This window comes from Balaenoptera physalus (genome assembly GCF_965194825.1).
Source record: "Balaenoptera physalus genome assembly, chromosome: 14".
Taxonomy (NCBI): domain Eukaryota; kingdom Metazoa; phylum Chordata; class Mammalia; order Artiodactyla; family Balaenopteridae; genus Balaenoptera; species Balaenoptera physalus.
The window spans coordinates 38,182,675-38,207,819 of record NC_138893.1 but is presented as its reverse complement, the minus strand read 5'-3'; the positions used below and the strand labels follow the sequence as shown (position 1 = coordinate 38,207,819).

At 39.1% G+C, this 25,145-nt stretch overlaps 1 protein-coding gene and 1 long non-coding RNA gene across 3 annotated transcripts in view; one reads left to right on the top strand and one right to left on the bottom strand.

The window, feature by feature from the left end:
* Nucleotides 1-25,145, bottom strand: part of LOC309642220 — a 392,437-nt gene that overhangs the window by 32,285 nt on the left and 335,007 nt on the right. The window lies entirely within an intron of this gene.
* Nucleotides 4,241-25,145, top strand: part of FHIP2A (FHF complex subunit HOOK interacting protein 2A) — a 36,730-nt gene continuing 15,825 nt past the window's right edge. The window contains exons 1-8 of one of the 2 annotated variants that reach the window (XM_082423372.1): nucleotides 4,241-4,648; nucleotides 11,729-11,807; nucleotides 16,171-16,340; nucleotides 18,036-18,140; nucleotides 18,581-18,703; nucleotides 23,201-23,494; nucleotides 23,673-23,869; nucleotides 24,967-25,081. In XM_082423372.1, coding sequence (XP_082279498.1) covers nucleotides 4,604-4,648; nucleotides 11,729-11,807; nucleotides 16,171-16,340; nucleotides 18,036-18,140; nucleotides 18,581-18,703; nucleotides 23,201-23,494; nucleotides 23,673-23,869; nucleotides 24,967-25,081 — 1,128 coding nt within the window. In that variant the 5' untranslated portion in view covers nucleotides 4,241-4,603. The remainder of the gene's footprint in view (nucleotides 4,649-11,728; nucleotides 11,808-16,170; nucleotides 16,341-18,035; nucleotides 18,141-18,580; nucleotides 18,704-23,200; nucleotides 23,495-23,672; nucleotides 23,870-24,966; nucleotides 25,082-25,145) is intronic. The other variant, XM_082423371.1, reaches the window with a different exon arrangement.

Here is a 25,145-nt window from a genome sequence, read left to right as displayed (position 1 = left end):
AACCACTGTGCCACCAGGGAAGTCCCACTCCCTGAGTTTTGATGGAGCACATCTTCTGACAGCTTCCTGAGAAAGACTGCAAGTTAGGAAAAATTTTCAACACCTTGCACATCTGAAATGACTTATTTTACCCTTACACTTGATTGACAGTTTCTTAGTATAGAATTCTAGATTGAAATTATTTTACCTCAGAATTCTGAAGGCATTGCCCCAAAGCCTTCTGACATCCCATTTTGTTGTTGAAAAGTATGATGCCATTGTAATTTTTGATTCTTTGCATAAACTTGTTTTCTTTTTTTCCCTCATTGGAAGTTTTGCAGACCTTTCTTTGAACCCACTGTTCTGAAATTTCACAATAATGCCCTCTAGAGTGAGTCTATTTTCATTCATTGTTCTGGTGTTTAATGAACCCTCTCAATTTGGAAACTCATGTCTTTCAGATCTATAAAATTATATCAAATTATTAATTAATGTATTCAATTATTTCCTCCCTCTATTCTCTCCAATTATTCAGATATTGGATCCATTGGACTGGCCTTCTAATTTAAAATAAATTTCCCTGCCATTTTCCATTCTTTTTTGCTCTAGTCTAAGCTTGCTAAATATTTTCAAGCTTATTTTCCACCCTTCTTATTTTTAAAAAAAATTTGTTATCATATTCTTGATTTCTAAGAGTCTCTTTTTTGTTTCCAAAATGCTGCTTTTTAAAAATACCATACCGGGCTTCCCTGGTGGCGCAGTGGTTGAGAATCTGCCTGCCAATGCAGCGGACACGGGTTCGAGCCCTAGTCTGGGAGGATCCCACATGCCGCGGAGCAACTAGGCCCGTGAGCCACAATTACTGAGCCTGCGTGTCTGGAGCGTGTGCTCCGCGACAAGAGAGGCCGCGATAGTGAGAGGCCCGCGCACCGCGATGAAGAGTGGCCCCCACTTGCCGCAACTAGAGAAAGCCCTCGCACAGAAACGAAGACCCAGCACAGCCATAAATAAATAAACCCAAAAGTTAAAAAAAATAAAATAAAAATACCATACCATTCTTATTTTACAGATGCAACATCTTCTATCTCTCTGAGGATATTAATGAGGATATTAAAATAGTTGTTTTTTTAAGTTTTCTTCCCATCTTTCCCTATCTGTTCAATGTAAGCAACTCTGTTTCTTCCCAGTTTCTTTTTTGTCCTGTTTTTCCTTTGGGTTCTATCTTTAATGTAAGCTTTCCTCAAGTTGTTGATGACCCCGGGCTGTGTGATCCTATTTAAAAGAGGTGCATGAAGAAACTGAAGCTCTGAGCATGTGGACAGAGCTTGTCAACTGGGGGCTGTACTGAAGACTTATCTGGGTTCCCTCTGCAGGACCTTTGGGTCTTTTCTCTTGGACTAAACGTATTCTCCATAGAGGACCCTTCCTGTCTTCTACCTGGAAGGATCAGCCTGATGATTACATTTTGAGCCAAGTGCAGGATGAGGGTTGGGGACGTGTGTCTTCAACATTCACAAGGTTTATTTTCACTTTATCTTCTTCTCCTTCTCCTTCTTCTTTTTATCTTCTCTCAGTATGGAACCCCTCCCTTTCTGGGAAAAAGTCTCTAATGTTATTCCAGGGTGGGAAAGGGGAAGTCAGCCAATCTTGTGGAGTGGGGGGGATGCATCTATCCAGTTCTAAACAAACTTTCAATCCATCCTGCTATTTTCAGTCCCACTTTTACCTCCACTTCCAGAGGTACTTAATGCTACCAATTCCTGAGCCATTGAGAGGTTGTGAATGTACTGACATATCACTTTTGTTCTTGGTTTCCTTAACTGTTACCTTGGGATTCAGCTTTCTTATGTCAGTCATATCAGTTACCTCCTTTACAGTTACTTTCCAATTCTCAAAATGTTATTGCTATCTCTTAATTTATTTGTACTTTTTGGGTGTGTACTTTGAAAAATCTCTTTACTGTAATTTTTAGTGACATTTGGAAAGGGAATGTTGCTGAATTCTACATATAGAGGGAATATATATAGAAAAATCTCCAGAAGTCTGCCAAATTTTGAAAGTGGGTATCCTCTAACTCTATTTCTTCTTCAACTCCATCCCAACTGAGTTTCAGTTTCATAGATTTTTCTGTGTCCTTGCCGATTAAACTTTATTCAGAAAAGAACTTAACAAATTCATTCACCCTCAGGTGTAATGAATGATAAGAGTTTAATGTGTTATCTCTTCCCAAAGTCTTTTAATTTAAGCAGGGACTAAATTTCTTATTCGCCTTAAGCCAAAGGAATGAAGGAATAAAGTTCTAATTGAGGAATTTCAGGCACCTATATCTAAGTGTTTTCGAGACCCAGGAAAGCCTTTGTTATGCTTTCTTAAGTCATAAGCTACTTTGTTGAGGTAGGTTCAACTCTGCCCATGCATAAGGCTGGTGATAATGTTAGTGTCATTCTAGGATGAGAATAAGTAAGAGTATCTGCTCTATTATAATTCTAGTCCAACTTGCATGTCTTAGAACCTACATATCGAATAGATGAATCGTCATCCTAAATACTGATATTAATCTAGAGCAAAACATATATCTTATTGTGCTTATATTAAGTATACAAAAGACAGGCATTGTCAAATACAAACAACTCTAAGTAAGCCTGCTTTAAACAGACCTCCTCATACAATTAGTGGTTGTAAGGTATTATGAAAATACAAAACACCATATAAATGTATGACAATTAGGTCAGGAAAATAATTAGTTAATAATATGACTAACCATCTTAAACTGTTGAATAATAATAATGATAATAAACAGTATGTACTCTTGGTTGAAGCAGACACAATTAGCTACAGTTTGATAAGGAGCACATTTCGATCTTTAGCAAATGACAGAATTTGCCTCCAGCATTCTGGGGGCTCCTATACAGGGAATTAAGGTCAAATTTACCTGCTATCCAAGGACAGAGGCAGCAAAAACAGGAGAGAAAAGAACACAAGACTAGTTAAAGTCTCCTCCTTAAATCTTGATTTCTGGCCCTATTATTTTGTTAAATACTACTATTACTAACAATAACAACACCAATAATAATAACAATTGTCCATGCATCGCTTACTATGACTGGGCATGTTAAAGTATTTTATGTATATTAAGGAATTTACATACAACTTCATGAGGTAGGTGCTACCCCCATTTTACAGATGAAGAAACTAAAGCACAAAGAGGTTAAACAACTTGCTACAGTGAGTGGCAGAACTGGGATTTAAATCTAGGCTAACCGGCTCCAGAGACTGGCCCTAAACACCACTCTGCACTGATGCTACTTTTTCTGCCTTTTTCCTCTGTTCAACTAATTCGGTTACAAATACATATTTTCATCACCGGTTGTGCAACACTTACTCCACCCTCATCTTATCAAGAATTTAGTGGTTCTTTTGATAAAATGCCAATACAAGCAAAAACAAAGTTCTCCAGGATATGAACATTTTCATAATCTGTATCAACCCAACCTAAACTTTACCAGCCCGAATCTTGTTTCTTCAAGGCTTGACAAATATACTGTTGCACCATATTTTAAGAAGCCTCCATCCGAGCGCTTACATTGTAGCTCCACTTATCTGTCCTATGCATTTTCTAGAACCCCTTCTGATTCTTTTCCCTCACTGATGTTTCCCAGTATCAACTGATAAGCTGAATAGAAAATGCTATACTGAATACATTTTCTAACTATCAAACATGTTACAAATTAATAACTGAATCATCTTACCATTTGTCCATCTGGGGCTTCCTGTTTTAATGTTGAATAAATAAATAACTAAATAAAATGATAATAACAACGACAACAACAATAAAAATAATAATGAAGTTTTACAGTTAGCAAAGCCATTTCATCTGCATTAGTTGATTTGTTCTAATTCTTAGCATTTAAACCCAAGGTTCCTGTTTGCCTTGGGAATACTGTGCTTTTTCTTACCGGTCTTGCAAATCTGCCCTTAAAAGACGAACCTCTGAATTTTGTATACATACATGTCTACGTTTTCATACAAAATCGGCATGTTACTTCCATCGGAGAAACAAAGTGAGTGAGAACGGCTGAATTTTTAAAACGTAAGAATGACAGTGTCGCCGGAAGAGGGGGGCGGCTGCGCCCAGGCCCGACTCCCGCCCCAAGCAGGCCGCGGCCTCTCGGTGCCTCTCCCGCCCCCGCGGCGTGTGGCCCCCGCGGCGCAGGGCCGGCCTGGCCTGGCTGGGCCCCACCCCCGGGCCGCGGCGGCGCCCCCTGCAGGCCGCGGCGGGCAGAGCGGGCGGAAGGAACCCGAGCCGAGCTGCCACCGTGTCCGAGCCGGAGGCACCGCCGCCGCCGCCGCCGCCGCCGCCGCCGCCGGAGTGTCGCGGGCCCGGAGTCCGCCTGGAACACCCTCCTCGCCGCCAGCCACGTCGCAGCGCCCGCCGGAGCCGCCTCGCCGCCCGCGCACACCCGAAGCGGCCGGGCCGGGCCCGCCTCGGCCCTCTGCTCGTCCTCCCCGCCCCGCACCGGCCTTCACTCTGGAGCGGCCCCGGCAGCCGCAGCAGGGGCGGCGGCGGCGGATCGAGGAGCTCTCCAGGTCGTCCCGGGAGAGGCTGCTGCAGTCCCGGGACAGGATGTTTTCCAAGTTCACCTCCATCCTGCAGCACGCCGTGGAGGCGGTAAGGCCTCGGGCTGCGGGCTCACGACAGGTCGGGGATGGCGGCCGGCCTACGCTCCCGCGCCGGCCCCGGGAGAGCCCTGCGGCCTCGGCCCGGCCCTCGGCGTCCCCGGCCCCGCGGAGGGGCGAGGCCCAGGGCGGGCGCCGCGGGGTCGTGCGGGCGCCGGGGCCGCGGGCCTGGCTCCGAGTGGACCCCCTGCTCTCCTTCCTGCTCCGGGCCGGCGTGGAGCCCTTTCCTTCGCTCAGGAGGGTGGGCGGGGGTCCCCGGCAGGACCGGCCCCCCGGCCCGGGTCGGGGGTCGCCCGATTCCTCCGGTGGGGACAGGGGAGTCGGGGAGCACCTGGCAGGGCCACAGGGCTCTCGCCCGGACTCCCTGGCCGTTACCTCAAGTGGTCAGCGTTGACCAAGACAAAAGAAACGGCCTAACACCGCTTGGGTTTGTTTTGTTTTGGGGCGTGGGGAGGCAGGAAGGGGTGCTCTTGCCGGGGGCGCGGCTCTGGCGAGGAAGCAGCCCACCCGACCCGGTTTCGTAGTCTGGCCAGCTCTTGCTTTCACAGGCCTTGCGGCCGAACTCATTACTGATTGATGCGAAATAGGCGTTTGGAGGGTCTCGTCGAGGGCGCTCTAGACAGCTTCCAAGCCCTCACACAGCACCGGGACCATCTGTTTCCTTTCTTCTCTTCCTTTCCTGGACGCTCGTCGTTTTTCCTGCCATTGTACCCTCCTTTGAGGATTTTAGACACAAGCATAGGGAGACATTACTCAAATATCCGAACACTAATAAAAGAGAAGTAACTAACAGGAAAATGTCTTCCTGCTGTTTCAGTGAAAGGGGTCGAGTTGCTTTACTCCGGTTGTTTTGCTTTACGCTGGCAGAATTGCCCAAATTGAAAAATGCACCCTGTGAAGTTCATAACAAGTGCAGTTTTGCTAGACGTGTTACTTTGCTAGTTTTAAAAATGTCATTCTCTATGTTCAGTTTGAGTGATACAGCACATTCAAATCTACACAACTTTAAGGAAAAAAAAAAAAACAAAACCCAATTGCAATAGAACAGTTTTTATGGCCAGATAAAAATAAAATGGATTTTTAAAACTCAGTAATGGAAACAAAACTTCAATACAATTTTTATTTTAAGTGCTGTGTGGGAAATGTTTAAGAGTCATTTTAGCTCTACTACAAGTTCTTGAGAAAATGAATGTATCAAATCAAGCAAGACAGGGTTTTTCATAGATGAAGAGCAGTATTACTCATGAGGGAGACGACAGTTTTAGACTTTAAGGCAACTTTTAATTTTCCTTTCTTGGCTTATACACAATCAATCTACAGCACCTTATTTTAAGAATTTAACTGAAATTTATAAAAAACAGTGATATTTACATTTTATATTATTCCTTAAAGTACCAAGAATCATTTAATTTTTAACACTCAATCCAGCTAAATACTGAGATAATTGGGAATAAAAATTTATTACATTATTTATATTCTTTACTAATTCAGGCTGATATTTACAGAAAGAAGTAGTTAGAAAAAGAAAGATGGCTTTCATGCTCTCCCAGTAAAGACTCATTTTTGTCCAGAGACCTGTGTTCTCTGTCTGCGTTATCTTTTTATAATTGTATATGTTAGCATCTACCAGATTATCCATGTAAATTGTCTGATTCTGGCTCTGTAATATCCAGGTTCTCTACTTTGCTGAGGTTAGTGAGAAAAAGTTAAGAGTGGATTATATTCACCTGGTCCTAGGAGTTAATGCACTGCATTTAGAAAAGTAATGTTTTTATTTGCTTAGCATTAATGTTTTCAGCTGTGATACTTCCCAGTTTACCTTGATAAGAGGTTCAATCTTGTGAAAAATTTTTGGCATACTTTTTTTTTTTTCCTCTTTTAACATTCTCTTGGGAATGAACTCATACGTAATGCTGAATAAGCCATCTTTGTGGTATTTGAAGAATATTTTTTTTTCCTAGCCCAAGATTGGTTTACATTTATTCAGTTCTGTTTCTTTATTTCCTTGACATTTTTTTCTGTGTACTAATCTTACCATTCCTCAGTTTATTTCGTTAGCTTTTCTCTGTACTCCTTTTAATTTGTATGCCCAATTAGCATTTTCTGATACAGTATTGCAATTATCAGAATTATCAGGATTCTACAGAGATGGGAGATAATCCTATAAGCAGTTCTGACATGACCTTTTTTCAGTTGTGTCATTGTGTGAATCTCTAATGTTTTCTCAACCGTTTTGGTATGATTATTTCCTAGGTTTCTTTCTTTTTTTTTTTTTAAATTAATTTATTTTTGGTTGCCGTGGGTCTTCGTTGCTGTGCGTGGGCTTTCTGTAGTTGCAGCGAGCAGGGGCTACTCTTCGTTGTGGTTCTTGGGCTTCTCATTGCCGTGGCTTCTCTTGTTGCGGAGCATGGGCTCTAGGCACGCGGGCTTCAGTAGTTGTGGCTCGGGGGCTCTAGAGCGCGCAGGATCAGTAGTTGTGGCGCACGGGCTTAGTTGCTCCGTGGCATGTGGGATCTTCCTGGACCAGAGATCGAACCCGTGTCCCCTGCATTGGCAGGAGGATTCTTACCCACTGTGTCACCAGGGAAGTCCCTTCCTAGGTTTCTTGATTCAATCGGATCAGCCTTCAAATGGTTTTTTAGGGTCAACCAGATACATATTCATTTAAATGGGGTTTAAGTGTAGAGTTTTCCTTATTGTTTAATTAATGGTTTCTTCACATTTCCTGTTAACTACTTAACAAGGATGAAATACAACTAAGATGTTTTCAAAGATCAGTATTTGAAGATGTGTTACTAAGCTGATAGACTGCATTTTGAATTTAGGGGAGAAATTCACACCTTGATCAAAAACAAAAACTGTAACGTAACTCTTGCCTCCTGTTTCAGAAATGACAGTTTTCCCTCAGCATACAAATGATTGGCCAGTAAGAGTTATGAAATCAATCTATTATTTTAGCCAGTTGCCACAAGTCACACGTCTGAAATCAGGCCTCCCATGTAGTTCTGAGGTGGATCATTTTAGTACAGCTTCTCCAAAGGATAAATAAAACACCTTACATTTAGTACAGTTCAACATTTGTTGAGGGCCTTTGTCTATGGGAGGTTATCTGCCAGGGACTAATATCTTTTAAATTCCGGTCAGTTCCATCCTTGAGGGCAGATTTATTCCAAGAGGATAAAGGGCAGTGTCAGGAAAGAAAGTTTCATCTACCTTAACTAATTAATTCAATGGATGTCATCTTTCAGAATTTGAATGCAACATTTTCTTTTTAAATTATAGTTGAGTTAGTGATGATTGTTGGGACCAGCAATTCCTTAAAAATCTACTCTGCACTAGGAATTAAAACATCAGATGAAATATATGTAGTGTTTTCTTAAGTGTATTCTTTTCCAACAAGTGATCTTTAACTTTAGTCCTTTAGTCATTCAGTAAATATTTTATGAGCCCACCAAGAAAGCATGGCACAGTGGGAGTTCACAGTGAGAATGCATTGGGAGACAAAACAAAACACTGGTTAAAGTACAAGCAGTGCACAAGAGTGTGGCCTAGCCCCTAGAGCCAGTCAGAGCAGGGTTCCAGGCTTGCCTCTGCCCCTTGCTTTTTCACTAGACAAGTTACTTAGTCTTTGTACATTTCAATTCCTCATTGTAAAATGGAAATAATTGTACCTATCTGATAGAATTGTTGTGAAAATTAAGATGAGATTGTGTATATGAAGTGCTTAATGCAGTGCCTGGCACATAGTAAGTGCTTAATAAATGTTAATCATTATTATTATTATCTGGAGGATTGTTCAGCCAGTGAGTTCTATAGGAGGAGGGGAGTAAACGCTTAGGGTTGGAGTAGTTGCAGAAGGCTCCCTGGAGGAAGTGAGACTTGAGCTGGACTTTGGAGAGGCAGAGAAGATAGGATGGGCGTCTGGAAAGTTGCAGCGGGGAAGAAGCATTTTAAAAGATCTGGGCATGGAATGTTCATGATACATGTGAGACTGCAGATGTGGCTTTGACAGCACTAGTTCTCATCTGAGTTATCAATGTAGGTAGGTCCTTTTGTGTGGTAGGCATTTTGGAGAAAGAGAGTCCGGGTTTCTAATTACAAGTAGTGTTTCCTTGGGCAGGTCAGTTAATGACTCAGGTGGTCTTAGAGTTTATGGTGAGAATTTAAGACCACATGGTAAGTGTAAACTTTGTAGCGCTGTGCCTGGCACATTACTACTCATTAAATGGTAGCAACTGCTGTTTATTCACTCAATAAACGTTACTGAATGCTTACTATTTGCCATCATTGACTTGGAAACTGGGGATTCAGTGATGAACAAGATGATATAATCTTTGTAAACTCATGGAGTTTACAATCTAGTGGAGAAGATGGATAACTCAACAATTACAGACATGGGATAAGGGCTGGGAGAGAGTGAGCAGTCAGTCAGGGAGCGGGTGCCGCAAGTGTGTTTGGAAATGACTATAACCTCGGCAGGAAGTCTGGCAAGACTTCTCAGAGAAAGTGATATCCACGTTAGATATTCAGGTCAGTTTTTGGTTGAGATAGTGATCGATCGCATGAATTTTCAAAAATTTAATCTCTGTATTGTAAGAAGTTAACTCAAATTAGAATCTCCTCATGCTGATTCACACATCTTTTTTTTTTTTTTTTTAACCCAGAGCGTAAATGTTTTTATGTAATGATAAAACATATGTCTGGCATGTTATAATTTGAAATGAAAGAGGCAAGTTTACTAGGAAGTTTTACCTAAATAAGAAAATTTATTCATGTTTGAACAAGATTGTTACTAAATTATTAGCAACTTAGAACTGTTTCACTGTCTCCGTAAATAGATTTCTTATTTAAAGCAAATTTCTGCAAGAGATTCACAAGTAAGCAACACCATCCTGCTTTGAATTTGACTGTAACAGCAAAGGCCCCGACACAAATCATTTAAGACCTCTGATTTAGTAACTTTCCTTGTAAATAGAGTTAAATCCCGTGGGTGAAATAATCTGGAACAAGGATGCTGTAATTCCATATATGCCCTGGAAATTCCCTTGGAAAAATTTAACAAGTCATAATATTTACACATAAGAAACTAGGTACAGTTTTTGAAACACCAAATTTCATTTGGGTTTGTCCCAATTGTTAATACATAATTAATTAATAATAATTGTTAACACTACATAAAGTTGGCGTGTAAAAAACCAGGCCCAAAAAACAAGAGAAATTTTATGTGTTTTGAGGAAGATTCTAAAAATAAGTAGCTGATTAAAACAGAATTTTAATCTAAAAATTTCAGGAAGATTATTTTCCCAAGTTAATTCTTTCTTTCCTATTTTTCTTTTTAATTGTTTTCTCAATATCCTACAAGTTATTTCTTTCCCCATGTTCTTGAAGTATATAATCCCAAAGGTTTTAACTCCTTTGTTAAAGATATTAAAGTCTTTTAAAATTTTTCATAGCATTCTATTTGGAAGTGAGATGAATATTTATATTTTCTTAATTCAGTACTATTCAGAGTGGTACGAATACGCACATATGAAAAAGCTAGCATTAAGATGTTGATGATTGCTGAAAATTTTGCAGGTCCATTTTTTTCCTAAGCACAGTTCATCTTCTGGATTGAAACACTTAAGATGTCATGACCAATGTTTATAATTTGCTCAAGAGTTTGGAAATTGTTTTGACAGGGTTTCGAACTTTGAGGTCCCTGCAGGAGACTCCAAGAAATCAAAATGGAACAAGTAGAAGTATAGGAGTAACATGACCTCTTAGGTCATCTGTTTAGATGAATATATGAAAACGGACGATTATGCTGCCATAGTTTAGGTTCCCAAAATAGAAACCTACTTGTTTTTTTTGTTTTTTTTATAAACTTATTTATTTTATTTTTGGCTGTGTTGGGTCTTCTTTGCCGCACGTGGGCTTTCTCTAATTGCGGCAAGCGGGGGCTAATCTTCATTGCATTGCGCAGGCTTCTCGTTGTGGTGGCTTCTCTTGTTGCGGAGCACAGGCCCTAGACGCATGGGCTTCAGTAGTTGTGGCACGCCGGCTTCAGTAGTTGTGGCTCGCAGGCTCTAGAGTGCAGGCTCAGTAGTTGTGGCGCACGGGCTTAATTGCTCTGCGGCATGTGGGATCTTCCCGGACCAGGGCTCGAACCCGTGTCCCCTGCATTGGCAGGCGGATTCTTAACCACTGCGCCACCAGGAAAGCCCGAAACCTATTTGTTCTTAAGTAAACTGGGTCAACTCTGTACTTTCTGACCAAAATGTATTGATGCTACTAGGACGGAGAGACAGTTCTCTCTCTCTTTCTCTCACTCTTTTTAAGGACAAGAAAATGTTTTAGAAGGTACATCCAAATCTTTTTCTATCCGTTTAACACCCATTTGAAATACTTGTAAATTTCCTATGAGATGGCTGAAGGGATATAATTTTGGGCTTAAAACTCCTGAAGTAAATTTCAAAATTAAAATGTAAAACATTTTTGACTTTGTGGAATTTAAATTGGTAGTGTCTTGTTCATGTAGTTATTTTGCTAAAAATATGCACTGTCTAATCTAGGCTTAAAAAGAAAAGATTCACTTCTGTATGTCATTGAAAATACGGAACAGTTTTAATCTGATTACAGGGTTGACTTTGGTGATGTGTAACTAATTACATAGCAGCCTTTTTACTGTCTTGCATTTCAAAGTCCTAGGTACAAAGATCCCTGGTTATCGATAATTCCACTTTACTGATACTTTAGTAATAGAATATTGTGTTTTCATGTAACGCTGTTACTTTTGAAGCCATATATATAGTAACTAGTGTCGGGGAGGGGAAAAAAACCCCAATACTATAATATAATAATAATGCTGATAAATGTGTTTGTCTTCTTTCTTAATAAATCATTTTTACTTTCTTGGATTTGACTCATTTTGTTTCTCTTTGATATTGACATAAAGAATCAAATTAAAGCTCACCCCTTATTCTTATGCTGCTTTTGGATCATTAGTAGACAAATACAGAGTTATACTTAATGGGAAACTTCTAATGCCATTTTCTTAATTGCTGTGGTCTTTTTGTTTGTGTTTGTGTAGCTTGCACCTTCTCTTCCTTTACAAGAAGATTTTGTTTATCACTGGAAGGCAATTACCCATTACTACATAGAGACTTCGGGTAAGAAACAATGCTAATATTAATTAAACAGAAAATTTGTGAAATGCTAAAACACATTTCAAACTAGTTTTCAAAGTTATTTTACATTAAACTTACAAACAATTTATTTTACTTCTAATTCCTCTCGTAGATTCATTCAAAAGTATATCTGTTGAACACCTACTATGCTTAAGCGTTGTTCTAGGCACTGGGAAATATAACAATCAAACAGACAAAAATCTCTGTCCTAACAGAGCTTATGTATTGATTGGGAGGAAGCGAACAATAAATAGACAGGTATACATAGTGTGTCAGATGATAAGTGCTAAGGAGAAGATGAAGCAGGCTAAAAGGGATAGAGGTGTGTGTGTGTCGGGGAGTGGGGGTCAGGGGCAGATGGCTATTTAAGATTAGAGAAAGCCTTGTTGCCCCAGGTGACTTCTGAGCTGAAGTCTGAAGGAGGAGGAGGCAAGCCTGGGGGCACCCGGGGGAGAAGTTCCAGGAGAGCACCGAGCGCACGGTCTCTGAGGCTGGAGCGTGCAGCACTTGGCTTATACGAGGAACCACACGGAAGGGTGGCTAGAGCAAGTGAACAAGGAGGGAAATGGGAGGAGGTGACAGAAGACAGGTGAGGGTGCAGATTCACACAAGGCCTTGTAAGCCATTGTAAGGGCTTTGGCTTTTACTCTAAGATAGGAAGCCCGTTAGAGGGTTTTGAGCGGAGGTGTAACATAATCTGTTTTAAAGGAACCACTTTGGCTTCTGTGAGAAAATGAGAGTGAAAGTATGCAGAGGTGAAGCTGGCAGCACAGTTAGGGGACTATTGCAATGGTCTGAGAGATGACGGTGGCTCAGACTAGGGTGGAGGTGTAAGAAGTGATTGTCCTCTGGGTATACTTTGAAGAAAGCTTTGTTGGTGGATTGAATATTGGATATGAGAGTAAGAGTCATGGATAACTCCAAATGTTGGGGCTTAGGCGGTTGGAAAAATAGAAGGGCCACTCACTGAGAATGGGGAGACTGCAGGAGAAGCAGGTTTGTGAGAGCATTGTGGACATGTTTAGTTTGAGACGCCCATTATATATGCAATTGGATATGTCAAGTAGACAATAGGAAATAGGAATCTGGAATTTAGGGTAGAGGCCTAAACTAGACATATGGAATTGAGACTCATCAGCATGTAAGTAGGATTTAAAGCCTTGAGACTGGGTGAGATTATCTAGGGATAGCTAAGGATAGATGGAAGAGGGAAAGTGTTCAGGAACTAAGCCCCTGCACTCAATGTTTAGAGATTGGGAAAATGAGAATGACAGCAAAGGAGATTTTGCTTTTGCCAGTTCGGTAGCAGACAGCCAAGAGAGAATGGTGTCCTAGAAGCTGGAGGAGGAGAGAAGGATCCAAGTGTCAAATGATGTCAAAGCTGATGAAGGCTAGGAACCGATCATTGGATTCAGCCATGAGGAGCTCGTTAGTGGTCTTGATAAGAGCCCTTTTAATAGCAAGGAAGAGAGAGGAGACCTGATTGGAGGAAGTTTCAGAGAAAATGGGCAGAGAGCATATATAGACAGTGTGTGAAGACTGCTCTCTTGAGGAGTGTTAGTGGAAAGGGGCGCTGAGAAATGGAGCAACAGCCACAGGGGAGATGTGGCACTGAGGGGGTTTTAAATTTTTTGTAAAGATGGAACTTACTGCCATTTGTACTTTGGTGAGAATGATCTAGTGGAGAAGGAAAGGTGGGTACGAGAGTCATATGAGGTCATTTCTGAGCCATATCCTTCAGTTGGCAAGTGGGGTACGGGATCCTAGTGCATTAGTGGAGGCTTAGCCTTCATAGACTTGTGGACAGTTCATCCATAAAATTAAGGCAGAAAGAAGAACATATGGGTGTAGATTCAGGAGAGGGGTAGACATGGTATAGGGAGTCTTTGGAAGTTATTTTCTGGTTGCTTCAATTTTTCTTAGTGAGTAGGCTGAAGAGTGAATATGGGGAAATGTGAATAAATTAGGTCAAAGGTTGGCAAAATTTTTCTGTAAAGTGTCAGATAGTAAGGCTTTGTAGGCCATACAGTCTCTGTTGCAACTCTTCAATTCTGTTGTTATCGTGCAAAAGCAGCCATCAACAATAAGTAAAAGAATAGCATTCTTTTGTTCCAATACAACTTTATTAAAACAGATGGCAAGCCTGGGTCTGTCCCATGAGCTGAAGTTTGGCAACCTCTGAAGTAAGGAAATAGAGTAGCCTTGCTACATAGCGCTATGGGCTCCCTTGAGGAATGTATAGGTAAACGCTAGTGGATGTGCAGATTGGGCACATGTTTTTTAACTGAAAGGAAACATGAAAAAAAAATAGTTGATCTGATAAGCTGATGGGGTCATAGATAATTCTTTAAAAGAAAGAAATTCTTCATATTTGTATAGTAAGTGAAAATCAGACTATCTATATCTGTATATACACCTTTAGGGGTAAAATATAATTTCTACCTTAATTTGGATGTTTAGACAGCAGATCTACAGAAAAGTTTTTTGAGAGGAGCTGCCTTTTCAAATGACTATTCTTAGCCCTTGTCAATTTTGCACCCCTCCATGGTCTTAAGGAAATGCTTTACAGGAAAGCCTATGAGTTCTTGCTTTAAATGATTTTTTTGCAGTCTCGTAGCAGAAACAAGTGTGTACATTACAGTAAAGTATGGGACAAAAAGGTGCATCAGGCACAGAGAGAGAAGGAAGAAGGGAGAAATAGGAGGCAGTGTCTGACCTGGGCTTTAAAGGATGAGCAGTAGGTTTTGAGGTAGGTAAGGAGGGCAGAGGCATTTCAGATAGAAGGAATAGCTTATGCAAAGGCACAGGGATCTAAACATGGTTTGGGATGAGAGTGGACGGCAGAAGCTAGATCTTCTTGAGAGCTAGGATTTTAATCTTGTCAAGTCGAATTTACAGTTTATTTATTTCTCAAAAAAAAAAGTCTTTTTGATTATTTTTCTCCAAAAATAAGTGTAATCAGACCATGCTTAAATATTCATTCTTTCCTGGAATGTTGATATAAAGTCTGCAGTAAAACAGGTGAAAAAACATTTTTAAAAAACAAATTTCAAATAAAATTACACACTATTTTTTATTAGCCCTAGGCTACTCATTTTAGAAGAATATGAAGTAAGACATCGTAAGTTAACATTTCTTGAATTCTTACTATGTGCTCAGGCACTGGCTTTACACAGAGTATTTCGTTGAAATCATACGACAGCACTTACTGGTGTTGATTAACTCCATTTTACAGATGTTGGTGCTGAGGCTTAAACAGTTTGCCCAGGTCATCCAGCTAAAAGTGAGAGAGCCAAGATTTGAATTCAAGTTGTCCAACTCCAGGTCTCATGCTCTTAACAACTGTCCCATACTATATCAAATTTGATACATATATGTCCTCCTGGGAAACAAGAGTGACCCTTCTCTTTCCATTGTTTTCTCCATAAGGCTTTAGTATTATGGTTTAGTCTGTGTGTGTGTATATATAATACACACATGTGCATATGTACAGACAAAGCTTTAAATCATCAGGTACATAGTATACCAGGATTGTGTAGTATAAACTGTAGCAGTGCTAAGTAAAGGAGAATAGAGATGTAAATAGAGACGTAAAAAAGAACTTGTCATTCCCTAATATATTTTGTATTTAGACATTCTATAAAACTTCACATTTTACTGAGAGTAATTTAACCCTTATGTAATAAAGATAGGTTAATAAAACCATGTGTTTTTGATATGTAAAAAGTATCCATGAATTTTTATTTTGAAAAATCAATATTTGATAAGAATTCTCCTGAGAAGCAGCTTTTACTTTGGGAGTAGGTATCTGCTAATGAGAGGAGAGGTCAGAAATTTTTAATAGAGGGATTTTCTTTGGGCTCCTCATGTTTTCAAATCTGGAGATGAATTGGGGACAGTAAGTGCATTGTTACAAAGCAGTGCAGCAGTGGGCAAAAACAGAACCTGTCCTCTCCTCATATCCTACGTTATTCAGCTTAACATTCACGGCCAACCTGTTTCTATATAAAGAGACCTAAAGTTTAGATCTTCTGAACTGGCTAATTGAAAAAAAATTTTTTTAATTATAAGTGGGTACAAAATTCTGATGTTACTTGTATTTTTTCTGATCGTGTTCCCATTCCCCATATAAATGGCTCCTTTTCTGAATTACTTTGCGTGAATATTAGCTTATAGACTATCTTTCAGAATATAGATTGTTTTTGAATAAGATATAAACCTCACTTAAGTGTGTGTGGTTCAGATTTTTCTGTTTGAATAGGAACAGGGAAATATAAAGAGTATTTTAGGTGCAAATGTGCAGATAAAAATGTTTGAAAATTTGATGAATGTTTTTATTGTTTAGATGATAAAGCCCCAGTGACAGATACAAATATTCCATCTCATCTGGAACAGATGTTGGTTATCTTGATACAAGAAGAAAGTGAACGGGAATTTGGAGAGACGGGGCCATGTATGGAGTATTTACTTCATCACAAGATCTTGGAAACATTATATACCTTAGGGAAAGCTGATGTAAGTTCCTAATCCACGTGACGTTCTTGGGCATGTAATATATGTATTCATGTCTTAGAGATAAAGAAGCTGCCAAGCACTAAATTTAATTGTAGAGTTGTGTATTAAGTATGGCAGGATTCAAGTCAGTATGTGGAAAAAAAAAGAAAATGGTATGGCCTCTGTGAACGTGACTTTCGAAGCTCCCAAATGCTCTAGACAACAACTGGTACTTAGGCTGCTTAGAATTACAGTGTCAACATTTGTGAAAATAAACTCAAGTGCAGACGCTCAGAATCAAAGGAAATGAGTAGGAACCCAGTGAAAATTGGGTTACAAAAATAGGAAGTATTTTTCATAATCCTGAAAGAAAATATCACTGATTATTCTGACATTAACTCTACTGATGAGTGGAGCCAGTTTCAAGTAAGTCTCTTTGGTTAATCTTCCTCCTCTTTAAAAACTAGGAAGTGATCACCAAGGGGCCTCCCCCAGCTCTAAAAATCTGTGGTTCTGTTCTGTGAATTTCTATAATATATGATGTGAAAATCAAACTAGAAAAACCCCAAGCTAATAGACGTGTTTAAACACCAAATAGAATTATGAAGTAGTATTGAAGACAATTTCCTTTTAACTAAATCTGTAATAATACTCCATTTCATTTCTAGGTTAAATTCATTCTGTTTATATTTTCTAGGCAACATGTTTGCTCCCTAACACCCTCCGATTCATTCCCCTCCTCCCTTCTGTTTCCTGTTCCGTGGAGAGAGGGGTTATGCAACATTATATTAAACAAATATTAATTGACTTTTGAGCAAATATTAGTAATTATACTACTAGGAAATTTAGTTTGATATTGGTGATTATAAGTATTGTGTTTTACCTGAATAATTGAAGGTATTTGCTATCTTAAAATATTATTGTGCTTAAGATTATAGCTTATGCTATTTCCAGGTAACGTGTCTATGATGATGTTTTGGAAATACTTCTTTTGTGACTACATTTTAAATCTGAGGCAGAATAAGCAGGTTAACTATAGAACATATAACCTTGTTAACTCATACTCTCTTAGTCTACAACATGAGGAATCATCAGGTATACCTACTTTTCAGCAAATATTTAAAACAATTGACATGTTATCAAAACTTATTTATTAAATATTCATTGCCTATAGTAATCATAATGTAAATAATTTTGCAACTAATTTAGAACAGCATTGTTAGAATAAATCACAGCAGTTTATACATAGGATTCCTTTATTTACATAATATGTGTTAGAAGGCTTCATTTCTCCTACACGTGTATGATGGAAGGTTATTGATTACCTGTCAGTAGCGTAAGCGATAAGATTCTGCCTTTGCTTTGGCTGGGGAGTTTCCTGTTACCCTAGCATTTAGAATATAAACAGGTTGGCATTGCCTGAGCCAAACTCCAGTCTCCATGGCACATTATCACCAGGCTATTTGTAATTACATCAGCCTGTGGTCTCATACACTATATTATAGTCCCAGATATAATTTTATTTATACAATACCAGTCAGTAATAATTTCATGGAGAATTTTATTCTGATAAAGTCATTAACTGGCTAATTGCATTGATTTTTGAAGGTGGAATATATTCACGTACATTGCCTCTCCTATTTTTTAAGCTTTTAAGTAAGTATGTTCGCGTTGTCTGTTTTTTTCTTGTTTGCTTTTCTTTTCTCCTACCCCTAGTGCCCTCCGGGGATGAAACAGCAGGTTTTGGTGTTCTATACCAAACTTCTGGGGAAAGTCCGGCAGCCACTACTTCCACATATTAACGTGCATAGGCCAGTGCAGGTATTTTGTTCCCTTTACACAAAACTTTTCAGTTTGCTTCTTTTCGTATAGAAATAATTTTATATGATTTTTCTAAAATAACATGCAAATTAGCAAATACTTGAGCTTTCTTTATGCATGACGATGTATTAAATGCATTTCATGTCTTTATATTTCTCTTTTAAAATTTTATACATTAATTTTACCATTTACTTATTTCCATGACATCTCAAGGAGAGTTTATTATATAACTCATTAATTTTTTAGAGTAACATATTTGAAAAACTTACTGCTAGCAAATTTATTTTGATATAGGTGATTGTAAATAGTGTTTTTTCTGAAAAATGCAAGGTATTTGCATTATTTGAAAATTTTAAATATCCTGAAGGTAAATGAATGGCTGTTTACATGTTTATAAAAAGTAACCTAAGTTTAAACATTTGTTTTAAATTTTTTGACAGAAATTAATTCGACTGTGTGGTGAAGTCCTTGCAACGCCAACAGAAAATGAAGAAATTCAGTTTCTCTGCATTGTGTGTGCAAAGCTGAAACAAGATCCCTACTTGGTTAATTTTTTTCTGGAGGTATGGTATACTTCCTGTCAACCTTCAAAGTATGTGTGTATTAAAATTATTATGAGAATTGAATTCTGTGAATAATATTAGAAGGAATTACTTCTTTGGGAATCAGATAGCTTGTTTTACTTCCCAGAATTTTCATTTAAGAGCACTGTTTTATCTTAACCTGAAATCTCCTGAGAAAAACGATTCTCAAAGAATGTGATTGAGCCAGATGTATGGGGCAGTATAGGGGCTGGACAAATACAAAGCCAAGGCTTAGAAGGAGTACAGCTTGAAGGGCAAATCAGGGAGAGAGAAGTCACGGGAATTTATAAGCTATCATATTTTCAGCCAGGCTTGCTCAAGTGCAGCGTGTGGGTAACTTGACCTGGGGTAAGGATGGTGTGTGCAGATTTGGACAAGATGCGAAGCATCATGAGTTACCTCCCCACCCTAGTGTAACAGTTGGAATTGCTCTATTATCTTGTACTATCTTTTCATAGCTGTAGTCAGCGAATCATAGTTTACTTAATTGATATTTGGATTTTATTTCCAGTTTTAAATTAGAAAATAACTTTTATGTATTTCCTGCTTTCATTTACTTTTTTTCAGCAGTGAAGTCATTTAGGAATATATTAGAAAAAATGTTGTTTTTTTTGTTAAAAAATGTTTTTTCTTCTTTTTTTTTTTTTTTTCAGATTGAGGTATAAGTTAGAGTACAACTCAGTCTTTCCAATCCACCATTCTATGAGTTTGACAAACACAGTCGTGTAACCACCAACACAATCAAGATATGCAGTAGCTCCATCACCTTACCATATGTCCTTTCCTGGTCATCCTGTTTCCACCTCTGCCCCAAGCAATCATTGATCTGTTTTCTGTCCCAAGTTTTCTCTTTTCCAGAAAGTCATAAAAATATAATCAGCCTTTTGAATCTGGCTTTTTTTTACTTCATATAATGCATTTGAGAGTCATCCATGAGTTTGGTCCTTTACATTGCTGAGTAGTATTCCACTGTATAGATGTACCACAGTTGTTTATCCATTCACCAGTTGAGGGACTTATGGGTTGTTTCCAGTTTGGGGCAATTATGGATGAGGCCACTGTAAACATTCACAGATTTTTGTATGGATTTAGATTTTCATTTCACTTGGGTAAATACCTCAGAGTAGGATTTCCGTATCATGTAGTAAGTGTATATTTGCAAAACTCTTCCCCAGTGGGTTTTTCATTTTGCATCCCATGGACACTGTATGAGAGTTCTGTTGTTCCATGTTCTTGTCAGAGTGGGTGTTGTCAAGTTTTTTTGTTTGGTTTTTAAAACTTTTAGCCGTTCTAATAGATGGGCTCATTTTTTATTCACTTTATTTAATAAGTAATTCAGGATCTTATTCTGCACTCTTACTGGAGGTAGGTAAACAATGAAGCTGCAAAATTGCATGAATTTAAATTTCTAGGTTATTGTTAAGGACTATGAATGCCTGATTTTCATGGTATGCATCATATCTTGAAAGTTTGCTTCAACATGGCTGGAATAGCCTTATGATATAAATGTATCAAATATCTCGATTTGACTAAGTATGAGATTTTTCTTCTCAAAGTTTTTTACTAAAGTTTTCTTAGATACCTAAGTTACTTTTTTTTTTAATTTTTATTTATTTATATTTTGGCTGCATTGGGTCTTCATCACTGCACGTGGTCTTTCTCTAGTTGTGGCGAGCGGGGGCTACTCTTCGTTGTGGTGCGCAGGCTTCTCATCGCGGTGGCTTCTCTTGTTGCGGAGCACAGGCTCTAGGCGTGCAGGTTTCAGTAGTTATGGCACGCGGGCCGTAGAGCACAGGCTCAATAGTTGTGGTGCACAGGCTTAGTTGCTCCCGCGGCATGTGGGATCTTCCCGGACCAGGGCTTAAACCCGTGTCCCCTGCATTGGCAGGCGGATTCTTAACCACTGAGCCACCAGGGAAGTCCCGATACCTGAGTTACTTTAGATGCAGTAGATTTTCTTCCAACCTTAAGCTTTAAGGAGTTTTTCTCAGAATCTCCGAAACTTGTTTCAGAAGTACACAGCCATAGATCAGAAGCAGAGAAAATTTGCAAGCATATGTATGCCTGCCTGTTTTCAGAGAAACATTTACATTTCGACCTCAATACCAAGAACACCTTTCTGAATTAGTGTCATGACTGCTGTAATGCAGCATGTTTATAGCACATACTTCTCCAAAGCCTGAGGTGCTAGGTATCTCCATTTTCTGAACTGATCGGACTACTTATATGCTTTTAATGTCAGTTATTACAAGCTCCCTAGCGTTAGAGTTATTTATATGCATTTTATTTTTTCTTCCTGGTCAGTAAGCTCCTTGAGGACAAGGACTCTATCTCATTAATCTTTAGGTCCCCACAGCTTCTCTGGTATCTAGCACAATGCAGAGTAACTTTAATTAACTCTTATTGAATGAATGAATCTTTAGAGAAATGCAGCTTTATTACTGGTAAGTAACAGATAGTAATAGAAGTACTTTGCAGTTCTTGAGCATGTATCCCCTGAAATCTAATTTCTCTGTTCATTTATTTCAGCTAATAGATACATCTGCTGTGAATTAAGTGCAGATAGTAGATGAGTTAGAAACATTTTTGCCCTAAAGGAGTTCGTAATCTGGTGATGAGGGTAAGACTAATGTTCAGATACTGTAATCTAAGGTAGAGTAAGGTGAGTATCATAAGAAAGATACCCCCTAATGCCCCCTAAATGTTCATAGGATGAAGAGATTACATCGGCCCTGGTCATTAGGAAAGGCGGCATGGAAGAGGTTGTCTTTGAAATGAGCCTTGACAGATGTTTAGATAAGAAGGGGTGAGCATAAGTAAAGGAGTGAAGATATGAAAGTTTGTGGTGTGTTCACATAGTTTAACTAGGCCATGTGGTAAGAAAAGGGCCTAGACAGATAGGTTGGAATTGTCAAAGGCTTTGAATGGCAGGATGAAGAGTTTGTACTTGCTTGCAGAGCTTTTTCAAAATGCAGATTCCTTGGTTCCACCTCCAGATATTCTCATTCTGGAGGTCTAGGTGAGACCCAGGAATCTGCATTTTTATCAGGCCCCACAGAAGACCACAAGGCCAACAGTCCTGAGTCACACTTTGAGGAACACCAGTTTAGGGAGTGAGTGCTGTTCTAGGATTACTCTTCCTCTTGCCATTCTTATCCCAGGTGCCACGCCCAACAATAGTATTAACATTTTAGATGGAATAAAATGTTCTACATTCATAAAGACTATGATATGCAATTGACTTTATAGGAAATAGGGAAGTTGTTTGGGATATTCATGTAGTTCCTCAGAATTGTTTTCTTTTAATATATGTGCTCTGAGCTCAATTTCTCAAGAAGATTGGTCTAAACTCTACTTTTAATAGTAATAAAGTGATTTATAATAACTATCATATAACTTTGGAAGTAGAACTTTGAGTTCATTCAGCATTTAATGCACTTCTGTGATGGGTGAAACACTCTGATAGGCCCTGCAGAGAAGCGGGTTTATGATGAATTCTAACTTGTGTGAGTGATTTGACTTTTGCTCTTGTGTTTAAATGGAAAGCAAGATACTTTTACCTGGGAACTAAAGATTTGCTTCAGTTTAGATTCTTTTTGTGTTTGGGTGTATGTGGTGGGGGGAAGGGTCACAATATTTCAAGCAAATCTTAGTTTTATCCTCAGAAACACAAGTAAGAATGCCCTCAGAATGTTGGTTTATATTTACAGAGCAGAAGTATAAGGAAAAAACAGAAAAATCATCTTAGAAAACTGGTTTTAGAAGAGTCAACATTGGGGCAATGTATTTTTAGTAGCCTAGTGATTAGAAAACAATTAACTGCAATTGAAACTTCCTGAATCTTTTTTTTCCTCACTAACATCAGTTGTTTTCAGTAGTAGTCAAATAGTTATCGCTAGTATTGTTCATTGTTTATAGTTGGTGTAAAACAGTTTGTAGATGTGTTCTGAAGAGTATCATAAACGCCTATGTAATTTTTTTTTTAACATCTTTATTGGGGTATAATTGCTTTACACTGGTGTGTTAGTTTCTGCTGTACAACAAAGTGAATCAGCTGTACATATACATATATCCCCATATCTCCTCCCTCTTGCATCTCCCTCCCACCCTCCCTATCCCACCCCTCTAGGTGGTCACAAAGCACCGAGCTGATCTCCCTGTGCTATGCGGCTGCTTCCCACTAGCTATCTATTTTATGTTTGGTAGTGTATATATGTCCATGCCACTCTCTCACTTCGTCCCAGTCTCACCTTCCCCCTCCCCACGTCCTCAAGTCCCTTCTCTACCTCTGAAACGCCTGTGTAATTTTAAAATATCTAAAACACAGTTTGTTTAAGTCTGGGTATTTTCACAACACGTATCCATTGCTACAGTGGCTGGATATTGAATGTTAATTTTAGAAAAACCCATTAAAATATGATTTCTATTACATAAGGCTTTTGACGTGAATCTTACAACACATGTATTCCTTTTCAGAACAAGTTTAAATCTCTGGCTTCTAAAGGAGCACCAAATGCAACTTCAGAAGATATATTAAAAGGTCAAGATTCCTTGTCAACAGATACAGGACAGTCCTGTCGGCCAGAGGAACCGTCTGGCGCTTCTGGAATGGAGCACACCGAGTTAGAGGATGCGCCGCCTCCTCAGCCGGATGATCTGTCCACAGGCTTGGACAACCTCAGCATCGCTGCACTGCCAGAGGCCACAGTTGTTCGTCCAAACCAGGATTACAACTTAGTGAATTCTTTGTTAAATCTTACTAGAAGTCCTGTGAGTCATCTTCTTTACCTTTTTTTCCCTCTAACATAATCTCAGTTATTTGCACAGGGAAAAAAAGTCTATTTTTATTTTGGTGTAAAACTTTAAATCCGTTTAAGTTGAATTTTTCCAAACAACCTGATGTACGTCTAATTCCAGCATTGAAGAGGTTATGTGTCTCTCCCCTCAGGATGGCCGAATAGCTGTGAAAGCCTGCGAGGGCTTGATGCTGCTAGTGAGTCTGCCGGAGCCAGCGGCCGCCAAGTGCCTCACGCAGAGCACCTGCTTGTGCGAACTGCTCACAGACAGGCTCGCCTCCCTGTACAAAGCCCTACCTCAGTCAGTGGACCCCTTAGATATTGAAACAGTGGAAGCAATTAACTGGGGGTAAGAGCTGCTATTTCTCTTTTCCCATAAGAGTGACTTCTTAAACCTACGCTTTTAAATCCATTTCCATTTTGCAATGATAGAAATCTTTAGTTTTGAAAAATATAACATTGCTAGTGATCATTAAACAGGATTGTGTTTTGAGGCTTGTTTTATAATTTGTTATCAGGAATGAATTGGCATGGGAACGGCCATCTGTTACATAGTTAAGCTATTTTCCCTGTCTGTTAATAGTGATCAATTACGACCTTAACTGTGTTAAGATCCATAACTTTATCTGACTATATTTTTTAAAAAACAAAAAACCCTGAGAGGAGGAATCTTCTCTTTTATAAATCAGCTCCACTGCCCCTGGGGCAGTCTAACAGTTCATGGCCTGCCTGTGTGGAACCTCGCCTCCTACCTCTTTGTTTCACCCCTTTCCCCCAGCTTTTAGGGCCACCCCTTGATTCTCATATGAAAATACGATTATTGAGGAACATTTATAAGTTATTAAAAACTGTAAAGCAGCGTAAATAAAATTACCCATAATCCCACCACCTGTAAGCAGTCTAACATTTTGACATAATAACCTGTTATTGTTTCTCAGTGCATTTTTAACCCTGCTTTGGTTCTTACTTGTTTTTTTCCACCCTATATTGTCAACATCTGCCAGACCCACTTGTTAACTTTACTACTGGGTGGTATTTTAAGGCAGGAAGAGAAGCAAACCAGTTATTTCCTCTTGCAGTCCCTTCTTTATGTTTCTTTCCTTCCATCCTAGTGGCTGAGAACCTCCGACTTTTCATATCTGTTACTTGGTCAAATTTATGGTGGAAATATGAGGACCTATCTCAATGGTTTTTCTGCTGCAGCTCCATTCTGCTTCAGTCTCTCTCCACTTAATGAGTGAAAATTATTCACAACTTTCATTTAAAAGGTTTTCTCTTATCTTTGGCTTTTATTTATAAAACCCTCTTCTGATTGTCATCCAGCATCGCCTGTGTAAACGTATCATACTGTGTGTTCATTCACGTGCCTTCATCTCCCCTTTTGTACTGAATTGGATTAATGCTTTTGGATAACTTTGGACTTCAAATTTCTTCTGTGTCCTATAGCTTGGACTCATATAGTCATAAAGAAGATGCTTCTGCATTTCCAGGAAAACGAGCCTTAATTTCATTTCTCTCCTGGTTTGATTATTGTGATCAACTCATAAAGGAAGCACAAAAGGTTTGAATATTTCGTTGTTTTTTACTGATAACTTAAAACTGTAAATATCAACTAAGTAAAATTT